The sequence below is a fragment of the Molothrus aeneus genome, chromosome 3, assembly GCF_037042795.1.
Source record: "Molothrus aeneus isolate 106 chromosome 3, BPBGC_Maene_1.0, whole genome shotgun sequence".
In the NCBI taxonomy this organism is placed as follows: domain Eukaryota; kingdom Metazoa; phylum Chordata; class Aves; order Passeriformes; family Icteridae; genus Molothrus; species Molothrus aeneus.
Genome location: NC_089648.1, coordinates 59,274,921 through 59,293,096, shown reverse-complemented (window position 1 = coordinate 59,293,096; position 18,176 = coordinate 59,274,921). Strand labels below are relative to the sequence as shown.

General features: G+C 36.9%; 1 protein-coding gene across 1 annotated transcript in view; it reads left to right on the top strand.

The window, feature by feature from the left end:
• LAMA2 (laminin subunit alpha 2) overlaps window positions 1-18,176 on the top strand; it is a 254,837-nt gene that overhangs the window by 189,618 nt on the left and 47,043 nt on the right. The window contains exons 40-43 of the mRNA XM_066546117.1: window positions 299-462; window positions 3,929-4,067; window positions 9,617-9,719; window positions 15,687-15,803. Coding sequence (XP_066402214.1) covers window positions 299-462; window positions 3,929-4,067; window positions 9,617-9,719; window positions 15,687-15,803 — 523 coding nt within the window. The remainder of the gene's footprint in view (window positions 1-298; window positions 463-3,928; window positions 4,068-9,616; window positions 9,720-15,686; window positions 15,804-18,176) is intronic.

Genomic DNA, 18,176 nt, shown 5'->3' with positions numbered 1-18,176 from the left:
TATGCATCTACATTTAGGAAACAAATCCAAATTAGTCCATAAGCTTTAAACCATGCAATTCTTTAATTATAAAAGAAAAGCTTCTACTCAGCTCAAGAGTAGCTCTTGGAATATTGTTTATCTCCTCTCTTCTTTCCAGTCCAGCCATTGCTGTTACTCATTCTATACTAGTTCCCTGAAATTTTAATGCATGGGTAAGTTAAGATAATAGCCCACAACGAAAGAAGAAACACCCTGATATATAGATACAGAATGCTAGCAATCAGAAATTCAAAGGCTTTTCTTTTGCCATTTTCAGTATGTGGAAGGTGTTGCAAATAAGATACAGCCAATGTCTGATCAGCTGAAAGACAAAATAGATGACTTATCACAAGAAATTCATGACAGGATGCTTCCAGAAAAGGTGTTGCAAGCTGAGAACCATGCGGGCCAGCTGAATGAATCATCCGCTGTGCTGGATGGGTAAGGCAGACATTCACTGGTAATGCTAAAATCATGAAGCAGGTTTGCAAAGTTGCTTCACAGAACTTGAAGGGCATTCCTCTTCTTTGACATCTGTCACTGGGGCTATGCAAATAAGCAGTGGCATCTACAAGTGTACAACTATTGAGTTAGTCAATTTATGTATCTCTTGTAAGCAGTTTCCTACATCTTGTGATTCTTATAGGCTGCACGGACAGCAAGAAGTGCCCTCAGATGCACTGATAACACAGTTTAACTTATCATATGCTTGCTGCTATGTTGTGAAAAAAATAGCAATTCTTCTTAAAGAGCTCCCTACAGATTTTCATGTGCATTTGTTAAAAACAAGTAATATTTTCCCTTTTAAGATGACCATTTTGGTAGGAGACTATTATTGTGATTTTTAAATTGCTAAATTGTTTACTGTCAGAAGTCCCCCTTAGTGATGGACAGTAATTTCTCTACCAGTTTCAAAACTCTCTCCCAAAAAAGTAGGTGTCCTGGACCAAAATACTTAAACCCAAGAACAGAAACTTCAGTTTCTGTTTACCACTATCATATTCCTAAATATAAAAACGGCAATGCCCTTCATTTATGTCACCACATATGACTTCTCTTTCAGAAGAATGATGCTATATAACTCATCATGAAAATAGTTTCCTGGAAAGAATATAAAACAAGCTTTTGTTGGTTTTTTGGGAATTTTTGGGGAAAAAGAGAGGGGTGTCTTTTGTTTTATTGCATTCTATGCACTTAGGAAACCAAGCCGTAAATAGTAAGTGTAATTTGCAATAGTAATACCCAGAAAGAGACCATGGATATTTTGCCTCTTGGACCTGTCCCCAGCACCAGCTTCAGAGTTTCATTATTTTATAAAAGCACTGCATGAAAAAAGTATTATTCTTTAAACATCAAGAATATGCTACTTTTTTGCTGCTTCTATCTTTTAGATACTACCTGAAGACTTGAATATCCCAAAGACTTGTGAGCAGATGCTTAACACAGTTTTTTCTTACCAGCATCTGTAATTTTGAGGAAAAGACAGGAAATTAGCTCTGATACTTTCAAAATTACTGCCTTCATTTACAGTGTAGTTACACTACTGTAGATACCCAGTAATACATGTTTTAAGGTGTGCGTAAAATAATGATAGCTGTGGTTTCCTGGGTAAAAATGAATTTGAAAATGAGTGACTTTAGTGTCACACCCAACCACACATAAATATCTGAATACATGGAAGGTTGTCGTGAAGGAACTAAGAAAGAGAGAAAATGTAGACAAAAAAGATTTTGCGTCCCAGTCAAATATTGGCAAGACATGCTTTGAGACATAGCTTTTTAACTATTCAAAAGAGACCTTTTTATGGGTGTTTGTATGTGCTTCTGTCTTAATGTAGGTGACAGCTTGGTCTTAAGGAGCTTAAGGTAGTGTTTAAGATGTTGTAACAGCACTATGCATACCTATGTCTGATCCAGATATCAACCTCAGATTCTCAAAAAAGACAGTAAATTCCACAGAACCATGGACATTAAAAATTATGTCTAAAGGCAGGTTGTTCAAAGTTAAAATTTCTAATGTGATACATATGAAGATACATATCTTCAAATATCTTCATGCGATACATGAAGATACACATCTTCAAAGGACAAAGAAATACTGTGGTGCTGTGTAATCAGGATAAAGCTGTTTACTTCATGCACTGACAAGAAATAGTTGTACTTTACAGGCATACACAGTCTCTATCAGTTTGAGGAATTAAAAAGTGTATCTATCTTCACAACTGGCACTTGAGTGTCTTTCAGACAATTCTAAATTTGGTGATCTCAATTACTGTTTCTTCTTACAGGAGAGGTAGAGGGAGAGCCCTGTCTCTCCCATCACCCTCTAAGGATTCTAATAATATATTGATTGACAATGAGGATGTTCTATTGAGTGTTAGAACATGGAACCATTCATGAACTTACCCTAGGAAAAAATCGTTATTTCTGCTGTGTACAAGGAAGCATTGGTATGGGCTTCTCCCTTGTGGCTAATTGCCTGCTCATGAGTAAGCACCATTGGTATTTGGCAAATTCAGTTTAGGTTTTCCTAGCTGGAAAGGATTTGAACCATGTTTCTAAGCAGTTCTTGAGGTACTTGCTAGGTAGCTATTCTGGGCTCCGCGTTTGGTTAATAGAGTATCACAGAAACTTGGGGTAGCCTAGTGAGCTCCAGCCATAGTTGAGGAAAGAGATTCACTTTTCCAAGGATGATGCAGAGGCAGCTCAGTCATGCAGTTTCTGCAGTAACCTAAAGGGAATCTCTCTCCCTCTATTAGCTACATGTTGAATCCAGGGACTATATCTTCTGTCCACTTTGTCTTTTCTGTGGCATTTTGTAGAAATCAGTGAGTAATTGATGTGAGGATCAGAGCCCAGCTGTCACAGTTCTGCAGAGAACAGATAAATTACTGGGATGAATTGTCCTTTCTTACACACACACTGACTTAATGACTAGTTTATACAAGCTGGAACAGGTCCAACAGGAGTAATCTCTGTCTCTCTCATATTGCCATACACCTGCATGGCTAGAGAATTTCCCAGAGAGGCAAAAATCCAAGTTCAGATCCATTCTTATCCAGTTCAAGTGGACATTTTAGCCAATTTACACTTTATTCTTAAAATCAACATAGGCATTGGTCATAAAGGCTACTGAGATAGTTGTCTTCAAGTTCATTCTGTAGGTGCAGAAATTCTTTGTAGAAAATGTTTTAATATATCATACAGAGAGAGCACAAGAAAAGTTATTTCCCCAGCCTGCTGACTAGAAATTTCCCTAGGAAGGAGTCTAGCTGAACACTGTCTCTGCACCAGCATGTACTAACTGTATTTAATCTATTTATAGCTATCAGAATGGAGTATTTCATGTAAATTGAACATCACGTTCAATATGAAGCATTACTGCCTATATTTTTCATTTTGGTCAGCAAAATTAACATTTAGGATTTGTTTTAGACTGTAAGATCGCCTTAAAAACTAGCAATTCTGTGTTTGGCAGCCAGACCAAGAAATTAATTTTTCAGAGATTCTACTTTAAAACATGTCTGTGATGATACTTCATGTTCATACAGTGCAAGTTTCCTCAAGTTGCCTGGCTCAGCACATTGCCTAGAAACCCACATGATGAATATGTTACTTGTATTAGAGCATTAAGCACGCTGCTATCTTTTCTCAGTGTCTGGTCTATTTTTATCTCACAGAACTTCTCTTTTAGTGAACATTGTTCTTTATGTCTTTCTGCCCAGATGAAATATGAATTCCGTTAAACACATGATGCCACATCTCCTAAAATCTCAAATGTAGTGTTGCTCTCTAAACACCTTAGAAATAGCCTTAGAAATACAGGCTGTTTCAAAATGTAGGATACTCTGTTCTGTTGAGCTCTGGCAGCAGGTTTAATGGTGTGTTTACTTTTCTCATCCCAACAGAATCCTTACTGAAGCAAAAAACCTCTCTTTCAATGCCACACGTGCTTTCAATGCTTATACTAACATCAAGGATTCCACAGATGAAGCTGAAAGAGTTGCCAAGGAAGCCAAGGCTCTTGCAAATGAAGCTATGCAAGAGGTAAGGAAAATGAATACATTAAAAAGAAGGTTTAGATTTTTTGTGGAATGTGCTACGTGTGATCCCAGATCCATGTTTTGCCATCTTAAAACTTTATGTGAAGACCTTTGCCATCAAACATTCTTGGTTTTGTGATCAGAAAGCTATGCCTCTGTCAGAGCTACATGTACCTTCAGACAGTCCCTATTTGTTCCTAACTCATGATCCTTACTTTTGTTCCCCATTTTATTTACTATCTTTCCTCCTTCTGTCTTCCACTTTTTGGTCCCTGTGTATGGCTCAAGCCAACAGCTTTGAGTCAGGAGCCATCTGATATTCAATAGTGCAAGTTTAGATGTGGGTAATACATTCATTAAATATGAAGAACTCCATACCTTAATTAACTCTTCAACTTCGTTCCCTAAAAATGTTTGGAGGCACTTCTCTGCACATCAGATGAACTGCATGCACCTGACCAGAATTCTAGAAATGGAGAATTGTAGGAGGGGAGTGGAAATTTTATTCACTTTGTGACCTCTACTGGTTTTTGCAGAGAAATCTTATTCTCACTATGAGGTAGCACCTGTAAATTTCCAGAGAAAATGAAGAGAACTTTTAAAAATAGGATTGTAAGGTAAAGTCATCTTTCCACCCTGGGTCACAATGAGGATCTTGGCTCTTTGATGTTTATACTGTGAGCAGAAAACATTCTGAGCATAGCCAAAATTATCTTTTAGGTCAGATATCAAAGGAGTTAGTGGCTAATTTGCGGGAGTCGGTCAGAGACCATCCGGCATGCCCTTCACATGCATACAGAAATGTGAGGCAGTGACAGTATAATATGAGAGTGCCAGAACTTATATTTGATATAGAAACATGTAGATGAGCAAAAACAACTCGTAGTTACAGCACTTGTACATGAATAAATGTACATGAATAAAGGTAGCTTACAGAGAACTACTTCAGTCCAATGCATCATGAGAATAGCAAAATGAATCACATGCTGTGAAGCTCTGTATTCATCAGAGGGATAAAGTGAAGGAGCCACTGCCCAAAAATTTTAATATTTGTAGGCTGTTTACATTTTCAGTGCTTCTTCAAATAACACTAACTACTGTATTTCTCTCTTAATGAATAAAATCACCCCACACATTAGTATGTGCTAGTTCTCTGTAAAAAGTACTTTGTTTCACCAGAATGCCTAATTACACCACAGAAGTAAATAAGGGCCTGGCCTTTTTGTTTTTTCCTTCTCATTAAGATTTAATGTGTGATGTCTTTTTCTCCTTTGACAACTTGGAATGAGTGAGACAGGCAGCTGTTTCAGGGATTGAAAAGGAGAAAAAAAAGACACATAGAGCAATAAAGAAACAAAGCTAGCAATTACAGGATGATGACAAAAGTATATATATCACTGGGTGATTATAGCATAGAGAGAAAGGGGATTGATAATTTAAGTGATGGAGGTCAAGATGGATGATATGATGTAAATAGAAGCAAGTGAGTAGCAAGGAAAGAGATGGAAATATTAGGGTGATGTTTTCAGCATCTACTTTGCATGTATTCATTAGAAGGAGCTTGGTTTTTTTATGAGCAGTGTATGTGAAATGGGGATCTAGTTGATGAAGAAGAAAATTGAGGCAGCTGAGATGCCTTTTAAATGTGATTGACTTGATATAGAGGTCATTGGTGGTTTGCCATCAAATTGCTGCAGAACAATAGATTTAGCTGTTATTTTTTATATGTTCATTTGAGGGTTTTGAGCCAGATTTTAAAAATATGCCAGCTGTGAACTACAGTCATCACTTCTTCATTCTGTTTCCTTGTTTGTATTTAAAGACTGTTGAATGGTTGCTCTGCCTAGGTGAAGAGTTTAACTGGTAACCAGGTAAATCAGGGTCTCACTTTCTGGAGGTCCCAGGGAGCTTTTAGCTGAGCTTCAGCACAAGACCAGGAATGTACCCTCAGTCAGGGCTGTCTGGAGCACAGTTGCTCAAAAGGTCTCCTAGAAGGCAGCATAAGCCCCTAGAAAGTGCAATGCCAGCTTTCTGAGAAGTTGCTCTGGGGACCCAGTGACATGATGGAGATTATGTCTTTCCCTCCTTTTGAAAGATGGAGCATGTTCTCTTCTGTATGCGAGCTGCTGTGGATGCTTGTCTTCTGTAAAAGACTCCAAGTTCCAGCTGTGAATAGATAATGGAGAAAAGTGGTGTAGCTCACTTTGCATCCCTGATCCTCACCTTTCCTATTCACCAGGAATAATGTTGGGCAGGGGGATGAGGGTTTCCCAACAGCAATGAGCTGGTGTATGAACCAGAAACTGTATGGACAGGTTTTGGTTTTAGGTTCTATCCTCTACATCATTGGATCAAATTATTTACAAGAACCTTAGTGATATCTCAAGGGTTTTTTGGTTTTTGGTTTGTAATGGGAAAATGACTTAATTTTCAAATTAATCTAATGTTGCTAAAGCATGAATTAAAAGATGCTCAAAATCCATCGCGATTACAAGAAGCCTGATAAATTACTGGAAAAAATGTATTAAAAATATGACACAAAAATTCCTCCTGAGGTCTGTATGATGGATTTGCTCTCCCCTTTGAAAGCAATATAAATTCATCAGAAATGAGAAATCTTTAGCATTCGGGCAGTTTCAGCATTCCATTACTTAGGTAGTAACTGATAGGAGTCAGGTTAACATATTCTGGTCTTATCTCATAGATCAGAATAGTAGTTGTACACTATATACTAAAAAAGTGGATTATTCTTAGGCTTTTTAGAAAGGACTTACAGGCTGGGGACTGTAAGAAGCACAGGGGACACATTGAGTGTTTAGGGTCCTGCTTTCTTCTTTGATTTTGACTTTCTTTGTAGGCAATGCCCCAGCACCTGTTGGGTGTCTAGATTTCCTAACATAAAGCTGCCTAGACATCCTTGGTAGGATGTCCTGAGGTGCAAATCATTTTTGGTATCCATCTCCAGGACTAGTAGAAATGAGAAATGAGAGTAACCCTATTTCTTGCATAGGAGGAAACTGCACAATGTAAGTGTATGGGAAAAGAAAATCATTCAAGAACAAGGCAGAACTATTTTTAACTGATTTGAATTAGCACTAAGCCTAAAAAACCTTGTACCTATGTAAGTTCTTGTGATCCTCAACACCGCCCCAGTGCATTTATGCCTCTAAACCATGACTGAGACAGCACTGTTTGGGTACATAACGTGGTCCCACTTCTGCCAGAACGTGAAGCAGAGGTTCAAACTACACAGGGTTTTCATAGGGAGGGTAGGGGCCATGAAGAAAGGTACAGGGAGAGGAAGGTACTATATAAAGATTATTGACATTTTGGAAGAGACAGAATTAGAACAAATTCAATTCCCGAGACCCTGCAATTTTCAAATTTATTTTGAATCACAATCTTTTTTTACTTTTTTTTATTCTCTTTTTTTTTTTTTAAACAGAATTTGTCCCAATTTAGAAAACAACGTCAAAGTCTGTTGGCTGGAAATCCTAATAAATTATAAAAATTATAAAGTGGTTCACTGTGACCCAGGCTTGCCACAAGTGTACAGACTCACCTTACACAAAATCATAAAATGTTCGGGTTTTAATTACTGACTGCTTCATGACTTGACATCTCATGGACCACATGAAAAACTAGTAAAAAAGTACATTTCTATCAGATGTCTTAATTAATCCTCATTTTCAAGATTGTTTTTTAAAAATTTAAAATAAAGCTTTTAATTAGTACAAGTTTATTTCTCTCTGAAAGGGCTCTTCTAGTATTAACTTTATGCTGAAACCTGTTTCTGACTAATTGTCAGCACTTGCCCAATTACTGTCCCTGATTTGATGAACTTCTTGGTATTGCATTGTAAATCTGGCCTTCAAACTTCATTGTATTGACTATAAGCTGCTTCAACAGCCAGTCAGCCATGCCTAGTTATATAATAATAACAATAACAACAACAACAATCATTATTTTTGAAGTCTGTGGTCACAGAGTGATCACACTCTGGGTTCTGTTTCTAGTAGGAGAAGAAATTTAAAAGTATTATCTGATTTGACAGGTGCATCTGTCACAAAATCTAGCCAAACATTCTTCCTTCAGGAGCAGTCTTTTGCTTCACTGGGCAGTTTTTTGATTTTTTTTTCTGTTTTCTTTTTTATATTTTTCTGTTACCAGTGCTGCTTGTTACTATGTGGTAGAGAAAATCTGTAAGAAACTAATTTTTTTCATCTTTTGAATATATATGTTTTTGTTGTTGAAAGGAATGTGTACATAGCTTAATATTTCAGGTGAGCTTGGGAAATAGCAGTGATGAGTGCCTTAGTTCTTAAAGTCACATAAAAGCTTGTATTTACATCTCATCTAAATAGGAATTCTTTAATAGCTATATCCTTGTGACATGGCAACATATATACCGTGAGATATCCCCTAACAAAAAGCTTGGTTCTGAATTTTGAAAGTATCCAAAGCATTCTCTAAGATTTTTAAAAGAAAGAGAAACAGCAAGTTCACTACATGTTTTTTACAGTGTCGTTGAAAAACATCAGAGCTTCAGCAATATGTGAAATGTCACTTATGGGCTTGCTCATTATAAAAATGATGAATAGCAATAATAATTGTGTCATTTAATTGACACACAGTTAATTTTTGAGTATATGTATCTGCCCTGGAAAATGAAAAGTAGCTTCTTCTTAATTACACACCAGTTACAAAGCTATGACCCATGACTAATACAGAATGTTATCTTGCTGTCAGGAGTATTCTCAAAGAAATGTATTCAGTATGATGTGTGACCTGAGTTCAGTCTTACAAACTGAGCAGTAAGTGGTTCAGAACCTGGAGCATTTTCTACTGACTGAAAACACTAATCTAATTTAGAAAAATCATTCCATCTATTGATCAGTCTCTGCACTGAAGGTAGAGATGGATGTTTTTCAGGAGAAAGATCTTTAAGTAGGATAGGAGGATGGTAGGATAGGATGAAGGATGGTAGCTTAGTAAGAAAATTCTTTCAGATTAACTGCAGTTTACCCTTCTTTTAAAACTCTATTTCTTATTTCTTTACTCACCTAGCAGTTATAATTCTTTAATTTAACCACAGATGAATCTCAGTTGTCATTATTAGAGTCATCAGATCCAGTCTGGCCTCTAAAGTTTCTGTAGCTGCAGTTGGAGAGAAATACTGTATTTCATGGTGTTCTGTCCATAGCTGGAAGAATAAATATATATTTAAATTGAAATATATTTTGTATGTTGGTTTTGGACAGTTTTGCTCTTAGAGTCAAATCTGTTTCTTTAATACTGTAAGCATTGTCTTTCTTTATTGATGTAATCTCTCATATTCCAAAAGGGATCTGACATTCAATTAAAAAAAATTTTAGAAAATTTTAGATTTTTTTTATTTTAGTTCTGTTAGACTAATGTTATGGCTATGGGATGTAATTCAGAGCCCACTGACGTGCACGTAAAATGTAAGTGACTGTTCACTTAGATCATGATCACATGTCTTTTATGACCTCAGACTTTCTTTTTTGACACATTGTTTTTCTCTGTCTGCAGACGTCTGGTCCTGAAGGATCCCTGAAGGATGGCGCCAGGAACTCTCTCAAGAAAAGCTTCAGGGTCCTTAACGAAGCCAAGATGTTAGAAAGTGATGTTAAAGGTATGTGCAGTATATGGCATTCAGACCCACTAAATAGAGCAAAAATATTTTGTGAGACTGTTGTGCTTCTGGTATGAAGAATCCATATAGGAAAAAACTAGAATTCATTGCCTGATTTGAAATTGGACAGTGTATCAATGTAGAAGATTCTCCTCTTTTATGTCCAAGCATTATACAGGAATTCCTGTTCCTTCTCTCCTTTTCCTGGACAAGAGGGCTGAGGAGAAGGGAATTTAGGTCTTCTCTTGCTAACTACAATAAAGGCAAGAAAAATTGCACACAGTAAATATTCAAGGCTGAGTTTTAAACTTTTCACAGAGATGATGCATGAATCTTCCTCATCCTGCTAGCTTAGTTAAACTAAGAAACTAATAAGAAACTTGTTTCTTATTAGAAACAAGACAGATTTTCATAATAGAGCCCTGCCTTCTATGTTTTGGCATACAAAATTCTCTTTTGCCCCCTGGGAGATACATTAAGAAGAACATACAGCATAAAGGAGGTGATCCATGCACCTTAGTCATCTTTTGGCTATTTACTGCACTTAAATTTTGGCAGCTCTATGATTTCCAACTGCAGAACTCGTTAACAAGTAAACACAATGTTTAATAAGGTCATAAAGCATAATGTTTCATAAGGTCATTAATTGCATTTCATTGTCATACACTGTTTGCAAGTGAAAAACATTATTATTTTCTTGTAGCCGAACTGAGGGAAAGAAATGTGTCTGACTTACTAGTAAATCTTGGGTGTATATTTAGGGTCTTCTTTATTGCAATTCTCTACTTCCAGATTCAGTACAGATTTAGGGCTGGAGGAACACATTTCAGGAAATATGTTATAGAAAATCACAAGACTATTGGAGGAGGCCTGTGTGCAATTTCAGTAGCAGGGCTGAAGTGGAAAAAAATAGAGATGCTTTCTGGAATGCAAACTGCTGCAGCTTGTCATGGCTGGTGTACAAAATACACTAAAATGGCTGTGTGAGGCAGTCTCTCCCCTGCCACAGTACTCCAGTAAGCACACTCAGCACCTCAGAGTGCAGTCCACAGCTCTCTGTGCCCCCCAGGCAGGTGCAGTGGAGTAAAGCACAGTGCCCTGTTTTCAAGGACAAATTAAAATGGTATCTCTACAAGGATGGACGTGAATTCCCTGTGTCCACACAATTGTCCAATTTAACCCTGAAACAATATAAATTACTGCAGAGAATTTTGAAAAAAAGTTATTTTCCTGTTGTACCAGTGAAAATTTAAGTTGATAACAGTTTCATAATTCAGAAGAAATGTCCAGACAGTCTAAAGATTCATAAAGCAAACTTAATGCAGGCAGGCAGCAATGCTTAAAATGCACATATCAGATATTTGTCTATGTTTTTGCCCCAAACTGAAGGGTAATGAGATGGAGCTTTCTGTAATGCTCTCTGTTACACCTTAAAGTGCTTCATAAAGACAAACATTCCAAACTTGAACAGTATGCCTTTTTATATCTAATAAAACATGTCCATGTTCCACAGCTAGACTCATGAAGATAGTTAACATTGTGCCCAGAATGCAGATGTGTAAGAAGAAAATGCAACGACATACTTCTATTCCCCACTCTGCTTTTGCACCAAAGTAGTGATATTATTAGTATTGTGAATAACATAGAACATGTGTTATTAGTATTATGAACTAATTCTTTCTGGATGTCTTGATTTTCCCACGAGAGAAATTGAGAGTTCAATGTGAAACTAATAGAAAGGTATTTTCTTAGAATCTTTATAAAGCCACCCTTTCAGAGTCTCAGCTGGAAGTGCAGGTTGGCTAGTGGGCACTCTATAAAGATCTGGTAGACAGAACTAATCACTAGCTTAAAATTTCTCTGTCTGCACTACAGGAAGTACATTAGTTTAAGTAGTGAAGACCCATAAACCACTCAACTAATATACACTCCAAAAATCCAGTCTGAGCCGTGATAGAGATGGGAGTGTTTTCTTCTTACATTATGACATTCCCCTGATTTGTGGCCAATTACCTGAGTTATAAAATGGCTGTTAATCATAAAAATGTTTTATATTACCACCAAAGACTGCTGAAACAGTCCTTACAAAGCAAAGCTTGTGACAGAAGCTATTAAAATGAAGATTTAGTTTTTTCTCTCTCTGTGGGGTTAGAAGTTAGAAAGAATAAACCTGGTGGGAGAAGCAAAATCTATATGTAGTACTGTGGCTAGGAAGAAATTTTGAAATTTGGCCTATCAGTGTAAAAATGCTGCTGATCAATGAAAAGTGAAAATGAGATACACAAACTCCTCTCCAGCTAGAGACTGCTGTCAGGTGGCTACTGAAATTCTGCTAATGTAATTTCTTTTGCTTAAGCATTGACAACTTGAGGGGGATGTGTCTTGTCAGACAACACGTGAATATTTTTAGCTAAAACATTTTCCAGCTGATAGGCAACATATCCAGCTTATAGATCCCTTGTTTGTGTATTCTCCTCTGAGTGGTCTTTCTGCTGACCTGGTATATTGTATTCACCAGATTATGGCAGTCAGTGCTGAAGGTACTTTTTTAAAAAAGTTAAACTTAATTAGCTGCATTTCTCTAGTTACATCTCTTTCTCCTGTTTGCTCCTAATGCCAGTTTCTAAATCTTGCTTGGTTTAGAAAAAAAAAGAATCGGTTTGTGATCCATGTTCCTCTTTATAGGATGAGACTGTGGGGAGCAGGAATGCTATTTGGAAGAAGTAAAACAAAGATAACAGAAAGGGATGTGTGTAACAGTCAGTTCATTTCTGCAGTCTCCAGTCAATAAGAATAGATGCATTTGTTGCTCCTTGTAGATTTCCAGCTTCAGTCTGGTTTTGGGATACATGAATTTAGTAGCATAGCCTCATTGCTGTTTTCTTGGACAGTTTCATGTGGAAAAACTGCATTTGTCCATACTGTCAAAGATACCTGTTTCCACTATGTTCCTCTATATGTTTGTTCCACCATGATGGTGGCACATCATCATCAATTAACCAGTGTCACCTATTTATGTGATCTGCTGAGACTTGTAAAACCCTGTGTCTCTCGTAAATGACTGTATAAACAGTAAGTAACTAAATTCCTAAGTTCATCTTAAGATGAAATATATGTGCACAGCATTGTTTGTTTTCATTTGACTCCATTCATGCAGAGGAATAAGGGATGATGCTTTATCCTGTAATGCTTTGTTTAATATGAACAGAAATTGAAAATCTTTGTTCAAGTTAACCAAGCCAGCAAATGCAAAGGCCAATACATGCAAAGTCCTTCAGGCTCCTGCTTACTCTTTAGGGTTTAGTTTCAGCAATGCATGACTAGTTTTGCTGATTTGAACAGTGCATTTATTGGCATCTTGTGCAGAGGTGATCAAGTGAAAAAACCAGGATTGAGATAAATTTCTTATGATACTACTCAACCTACACTTTAATGAGAGTTGACAGTGCCTGGCATCTTTCAGTGCAGACCTACTAACCTCTTCCAAGTCTGACAGGCTCTAAAGATTGTAGCTGCCTGTATTTTGACAAACTTCAGCACCCAGCTGGAGGATCTGGAGGATTTTGGGCCTTCAAATCATTGTCACAGTTTTTTTATAAATGCTAATAATTAAAGGATGTGGAAAAGCTGACATGAAGTCAGTTCAGTTTGTGATTCATGCAAGAGATTAGCCCAGTGCTTAGTGAAGATGCCATCTGGATTACAAGATAAGAAGTTACTTCAAAACAAAACTTAATATCTCTGTGAAAAATGAACAATTTCCTTGAAAAGATGACATGGAACATAAAATCTCCTCACTTCCCCTTGTGTAAAAGCCTCCCTAGGAACACTTATTTATGGTTTTATTATTGTAACTAAAAAAACCCCTACCCACAGTAAAACTGTATTTGAGGAATAAAAAGAAAAAATGCTAAACAGGTAGAGGCTCAATATTCAATTTCAGAATTTCTAGGGAAACTTCCCTTGTTAAATTCCATAAAAAACAGTTTGCTGCTATGGTTACAAAGCTGTAAAGAGAAGTCTGGAAACATGATTCTTCAGAAGTATAGCTGGGGGATAATTAGCATGCTGGACAGGCAGAGTAGAAAGGAAAAAAAGAGATTAGTTAAAAGTATGTTACAAAGTTAGAACACCACCACCATAAATGAGTCAAACTTCTCAGAAATATTGACACATTTTATAACCACCAACATTCCACTAAAAATACCAAGAAATTATCAGGCAGACCATACTTTCAGAATTAAATGGTGGAAATAAAAGCAGGTTTTTTGGAATTATTATTTTTTAACAGGAAAAGAACTCAGATAAAATCTCAAGGCACACAAGACCAGAATCTCATTAATTCATCCTGGTTTAACAACATCATGTTACAGGTAGCCTCCTTCAGCAGTGGGGACATAACCTGCCATTTAAAAATAAAGCTGTTTTTAAGGAGAAGAGTGACCATATCATATATGCAATTCTTCCAAACTTTATTCTAGTGTTAACTGTGCCTCTCACAATTCACACAAATGTCCCTTTCTTCTGCAGAGCATTTTGCAGGAGTGAGGGCTTATCTCCAGGCACTCCTACAGTCCTGTGTGTTGCTCTAATTTAAAGCAAACAGATTTCTTCGTCAATGACATTTCAAAAGGTCTAACAACAAAAGTATAGTTCTCATTTAAATTCCATGTGCTGTTTCAGCCAGCTCTAGCCTTGGAAAATTTAATTAATAATTTCTTGTAGGCAATATGAATTTTGTTTGATTTTTTTCCTTAAAAATTGCTTCTTGCACATCTAATTTTAAGAAAACATACTTTTTTTAGAATTTGTGGAATGTGAACCATGTAGGTGTTTATTTTCAATAACCTGTCACATACCTGAAGGTCACAGTCATAGCTTGTCATCCTGAACTCCTTTTCTACAAATTATTCTTCTCTTCCAGCTATCAAGCTCAGTGATGTTAAATTAGTTTCCTAGTAGGATATGCCTTTAAGGAAAGAAATTACCAGCTGTCTGTTCCAAAAAGCTTCATATTGATACAGAAGAATAATGAGAAATGCCCACTACAGTAGTAGTTTAAGCATTAACTGCATTTCTTTGTGTCAAATTTTACTTCTGAATTTTGGGATCATGTCAGTTTCCATAGCCATAAAGCTTAGCTGGGATCTCAGTTTTGAGATTGTTGCATTGCTCGACTGGATACAGTTCAAAGGGCCCTGCATAATTTTTATTTAAAGTAAATGCTGAAAAATAGGAACTTGCTTGTAAATGAGGACATCAGTTTCAACTGTGATGTACTAAATATGACACACCTGTGCCTTTGATTTGCACTGGTCCTTTGATTTGAACCAATTCTTAACTATTCATGTTTTTTACTAGGTGGGTGTTTTCCCAAAGAATTTAGAATGTTTATTTCATAAAAATCTGATGTTACTGTATTCATCTCTTGTTGACAGTTAGGAATCTTGTATTTTCCTTGGATGTTATGTCAACATCTTTGAGAAAATCCAAGAGACCTAGGCTCTGGCCACTCTAATTGCAACAGCAAGCTGGCCTAATGGATCTTGGTTCTTTCACACCACATTCAACTCATTCAGCTCAGGCAACCACCTTAAGAAGAAAGGCAGTAGCTTAATCTAGGAATCAAAACTATGACTAACATCACAGTTGTTTAATCTATCAGTGGATCATTGTGTGAATTTGCCTAAAACAAGTTCTTTCCTCAGCACACCTTTGAAAAACCCATATTAAGTATATATAACAGAACAAGGAACTCAAGCATTTAAATACTATGGAAGTAGGGAACTTAAAGAAACTGAAGAAGATCATCAGTGAACCCCACAAGTTCTGCTAGACTTCCTAATTTACACAATTTGATATAATAATGAAAAATGGCTTGCTTGTTACTATGCATTTTAAATTATATGCAAAGAAAGGATAGTGAAAATAGAGTTAAAGCTTCTGTATCATATGCATTTTTTATAGAAAGGGGTGATGATCTGAACAGCACACAGAACAGGCTGAAAGATGCTGATGAGAAGAATTCCATTCTCTTGAGAGCTTTGAATGAAACCTTAGGAAAGCTGTCAGCCATTCCTAATGGTAAGTCGGAAAAGTGTTGCAACATTTGACTCAGTTGAGCTCTTTTGTTTCTTTTTCCATCACTTAACATTTGTCTCATCAATTTTTGCCTGTGTCACACTGGGTCTACTTTGACCACTGGCTGTTATAAAACAATGAGCAATGTGAGAGAGAAAACTGAACTGAAAATATTTACATTGTATCAGTCAGAATTTTGGGATGGTAAAAGGTACCATGCTTCTGCAGTTTGCAGAAGGTTTCTGAAAGAAAATAGTTATGATATCAGAAATTATGATACACTCCGAGACAAATAGTCTTTTGTTTATATGTGAAAAGTCTTTTTGAAGGTAATCTTTAAGGAAAGACTATAATTTCACCAGTGTAGTTTAACCCAAGAAGAATAAATCTTACTGACTTTACAGGAAAAGCAGGGTGAAATTTGCTGGGTTTTGTCTCACCTTTCTACCCCACTCTCAACATTTCCAGCCACTGTATGTTGTTGTACATCTTTTTTAGCCTGTAAATTGCTTGGAAGTGGAACAGGTTTTCCTCAATAGACTCTGAAGTGCTGCACTCTTGTGACCCACCCTGAAGGCAAGGGTGACTGAGGTTCTTGTTAATAGATCCCTTGGGGTGGATTAGAGTGAAATGACATTGAATGACCAGTGTAGATAGATAGCTAGGTAGATGTATATGTACATGTATATATACATATAAATATGGCAGGTTAATTTTAGAACCATTTGGTTGCAGTAGAAAGGAAGTATGTAGCCATTTTGGTTTTTAACTAGAGAAATCTGACAATATAAAAAGGAGAGGAGAGGAGAGTTAGTGGAGAGGAAAGATACTACACATGGATCCATCAACAAGACTTGGTTGTTGCAATTTATCTGTCCCTTGGTCAAAGTGATGGTCACAGTCTTGATCCATCCAGGGTGGGGGAAACCCCACACAACATAAAGTTCAGTGGGTTAAGGTACCTTCAGGTTCAGGTGGGAGCTCCCAAGTACACCTCCCCTGGAGGGTAGTTTTACACTGTTTGATGCAGCACTGTGGCTCATATGCTGTCCTCTGGTGGAAGGCCCCAGAATTGAGTCTGGGGTTTTTGGTGGTTTATGACCCCTTGTAAGACATGGCTGTTCTTACTCTGACTGGGGCAGTTGGGCCAGTGACATCTTCTCAGAAGGGATGAACACCTCCAGGCCTGTGTGTGAATGTCCCCACACACGCCTCCAGGCAGGCGAGTTTTACACCACAGCCAGTGGTGTAAGGGAGGATATTGGCATGATAAAAAGCATCATTATCCCAGCTCCACAGGATTTGCTTCTTATCTACCTTTTTCCTAATCTGGCTCAAAAAAAAATCTCCTTCTGGACAAAGGTCGCTTTGTTTTGGGCATCCTCTGGTGATGGGTGAGATACCTGGGCTGTTCTTATGCAAATCAAAGGTTTCATCACCACACATCCAAAACTCTGCTCCTCCCCTTAATTTAGGAATTATCTGACCTCAGCATAGCAACCTGCTGCTTTTGCCAATGGACCAACTGCTTGAGTCATTAGCCTCCAACATTTTAGTGTTTCACATATGCACATTTGTCATTTCCTGGCAGCTTTTATTTTTAAATGTAATACTCATTAAAATCCCAAATCCTGGGATGTTAGCTACCTTTGCATTGTGATAGCAAGGGACAGGGAGCTATATCTCACTTTCATTATAACAAATAGTGAAAGATAAAATGAATGTTTTAAAAAAATTAAATGTTTAGAATCAATTTATTTTGCTATGAATTTTTTTTCAATGAGCACCTTATAAACTGAAGTTTCGCCTTCAGAAAAGTCTCTGAAGAAAATCTTTATTCTGTCTGATTTCTGATGGTGTAGAAGGTTCAGACTGCTAGTAATACCTTAGCATAAAAAACAATTTACTATTCATCTTGTACATTTTTGTGGCTTTAAGATTCCAGCTAACTGAAAAGTTTTGGTTTAGATTTAATAATCCTTGAAATCAGCACTCACAAAATAAATGGTTTAATATTTCATGCTCATCATGTACCATTTCTTGGGTTTTGGTCAAGATACTGACATGGTTATTTGTCTTGATCACAGATAGATGTCTCAGTCAACCAAAATGGACCTCTAAGGCCTGTTAACCTTAGGACACAGAATACTAAATATGGAACAAGTAAAAGTAATATGAATTACGCAATCATTAGCAGTGTAATAAACTTTTGTCAGATTAGTATTACAGGATGCTTACTCTTGGCACAAGGACACTCATAAAAACAAGCAGATGAGTATTAAGAATGAAATTCTGAGCAAATAAATGGCATGGATAAGAAAATGGAGTAAATTAGTTGTCCAACAGGAAAATGATCAAATGAGGAAGGGAGAGAAA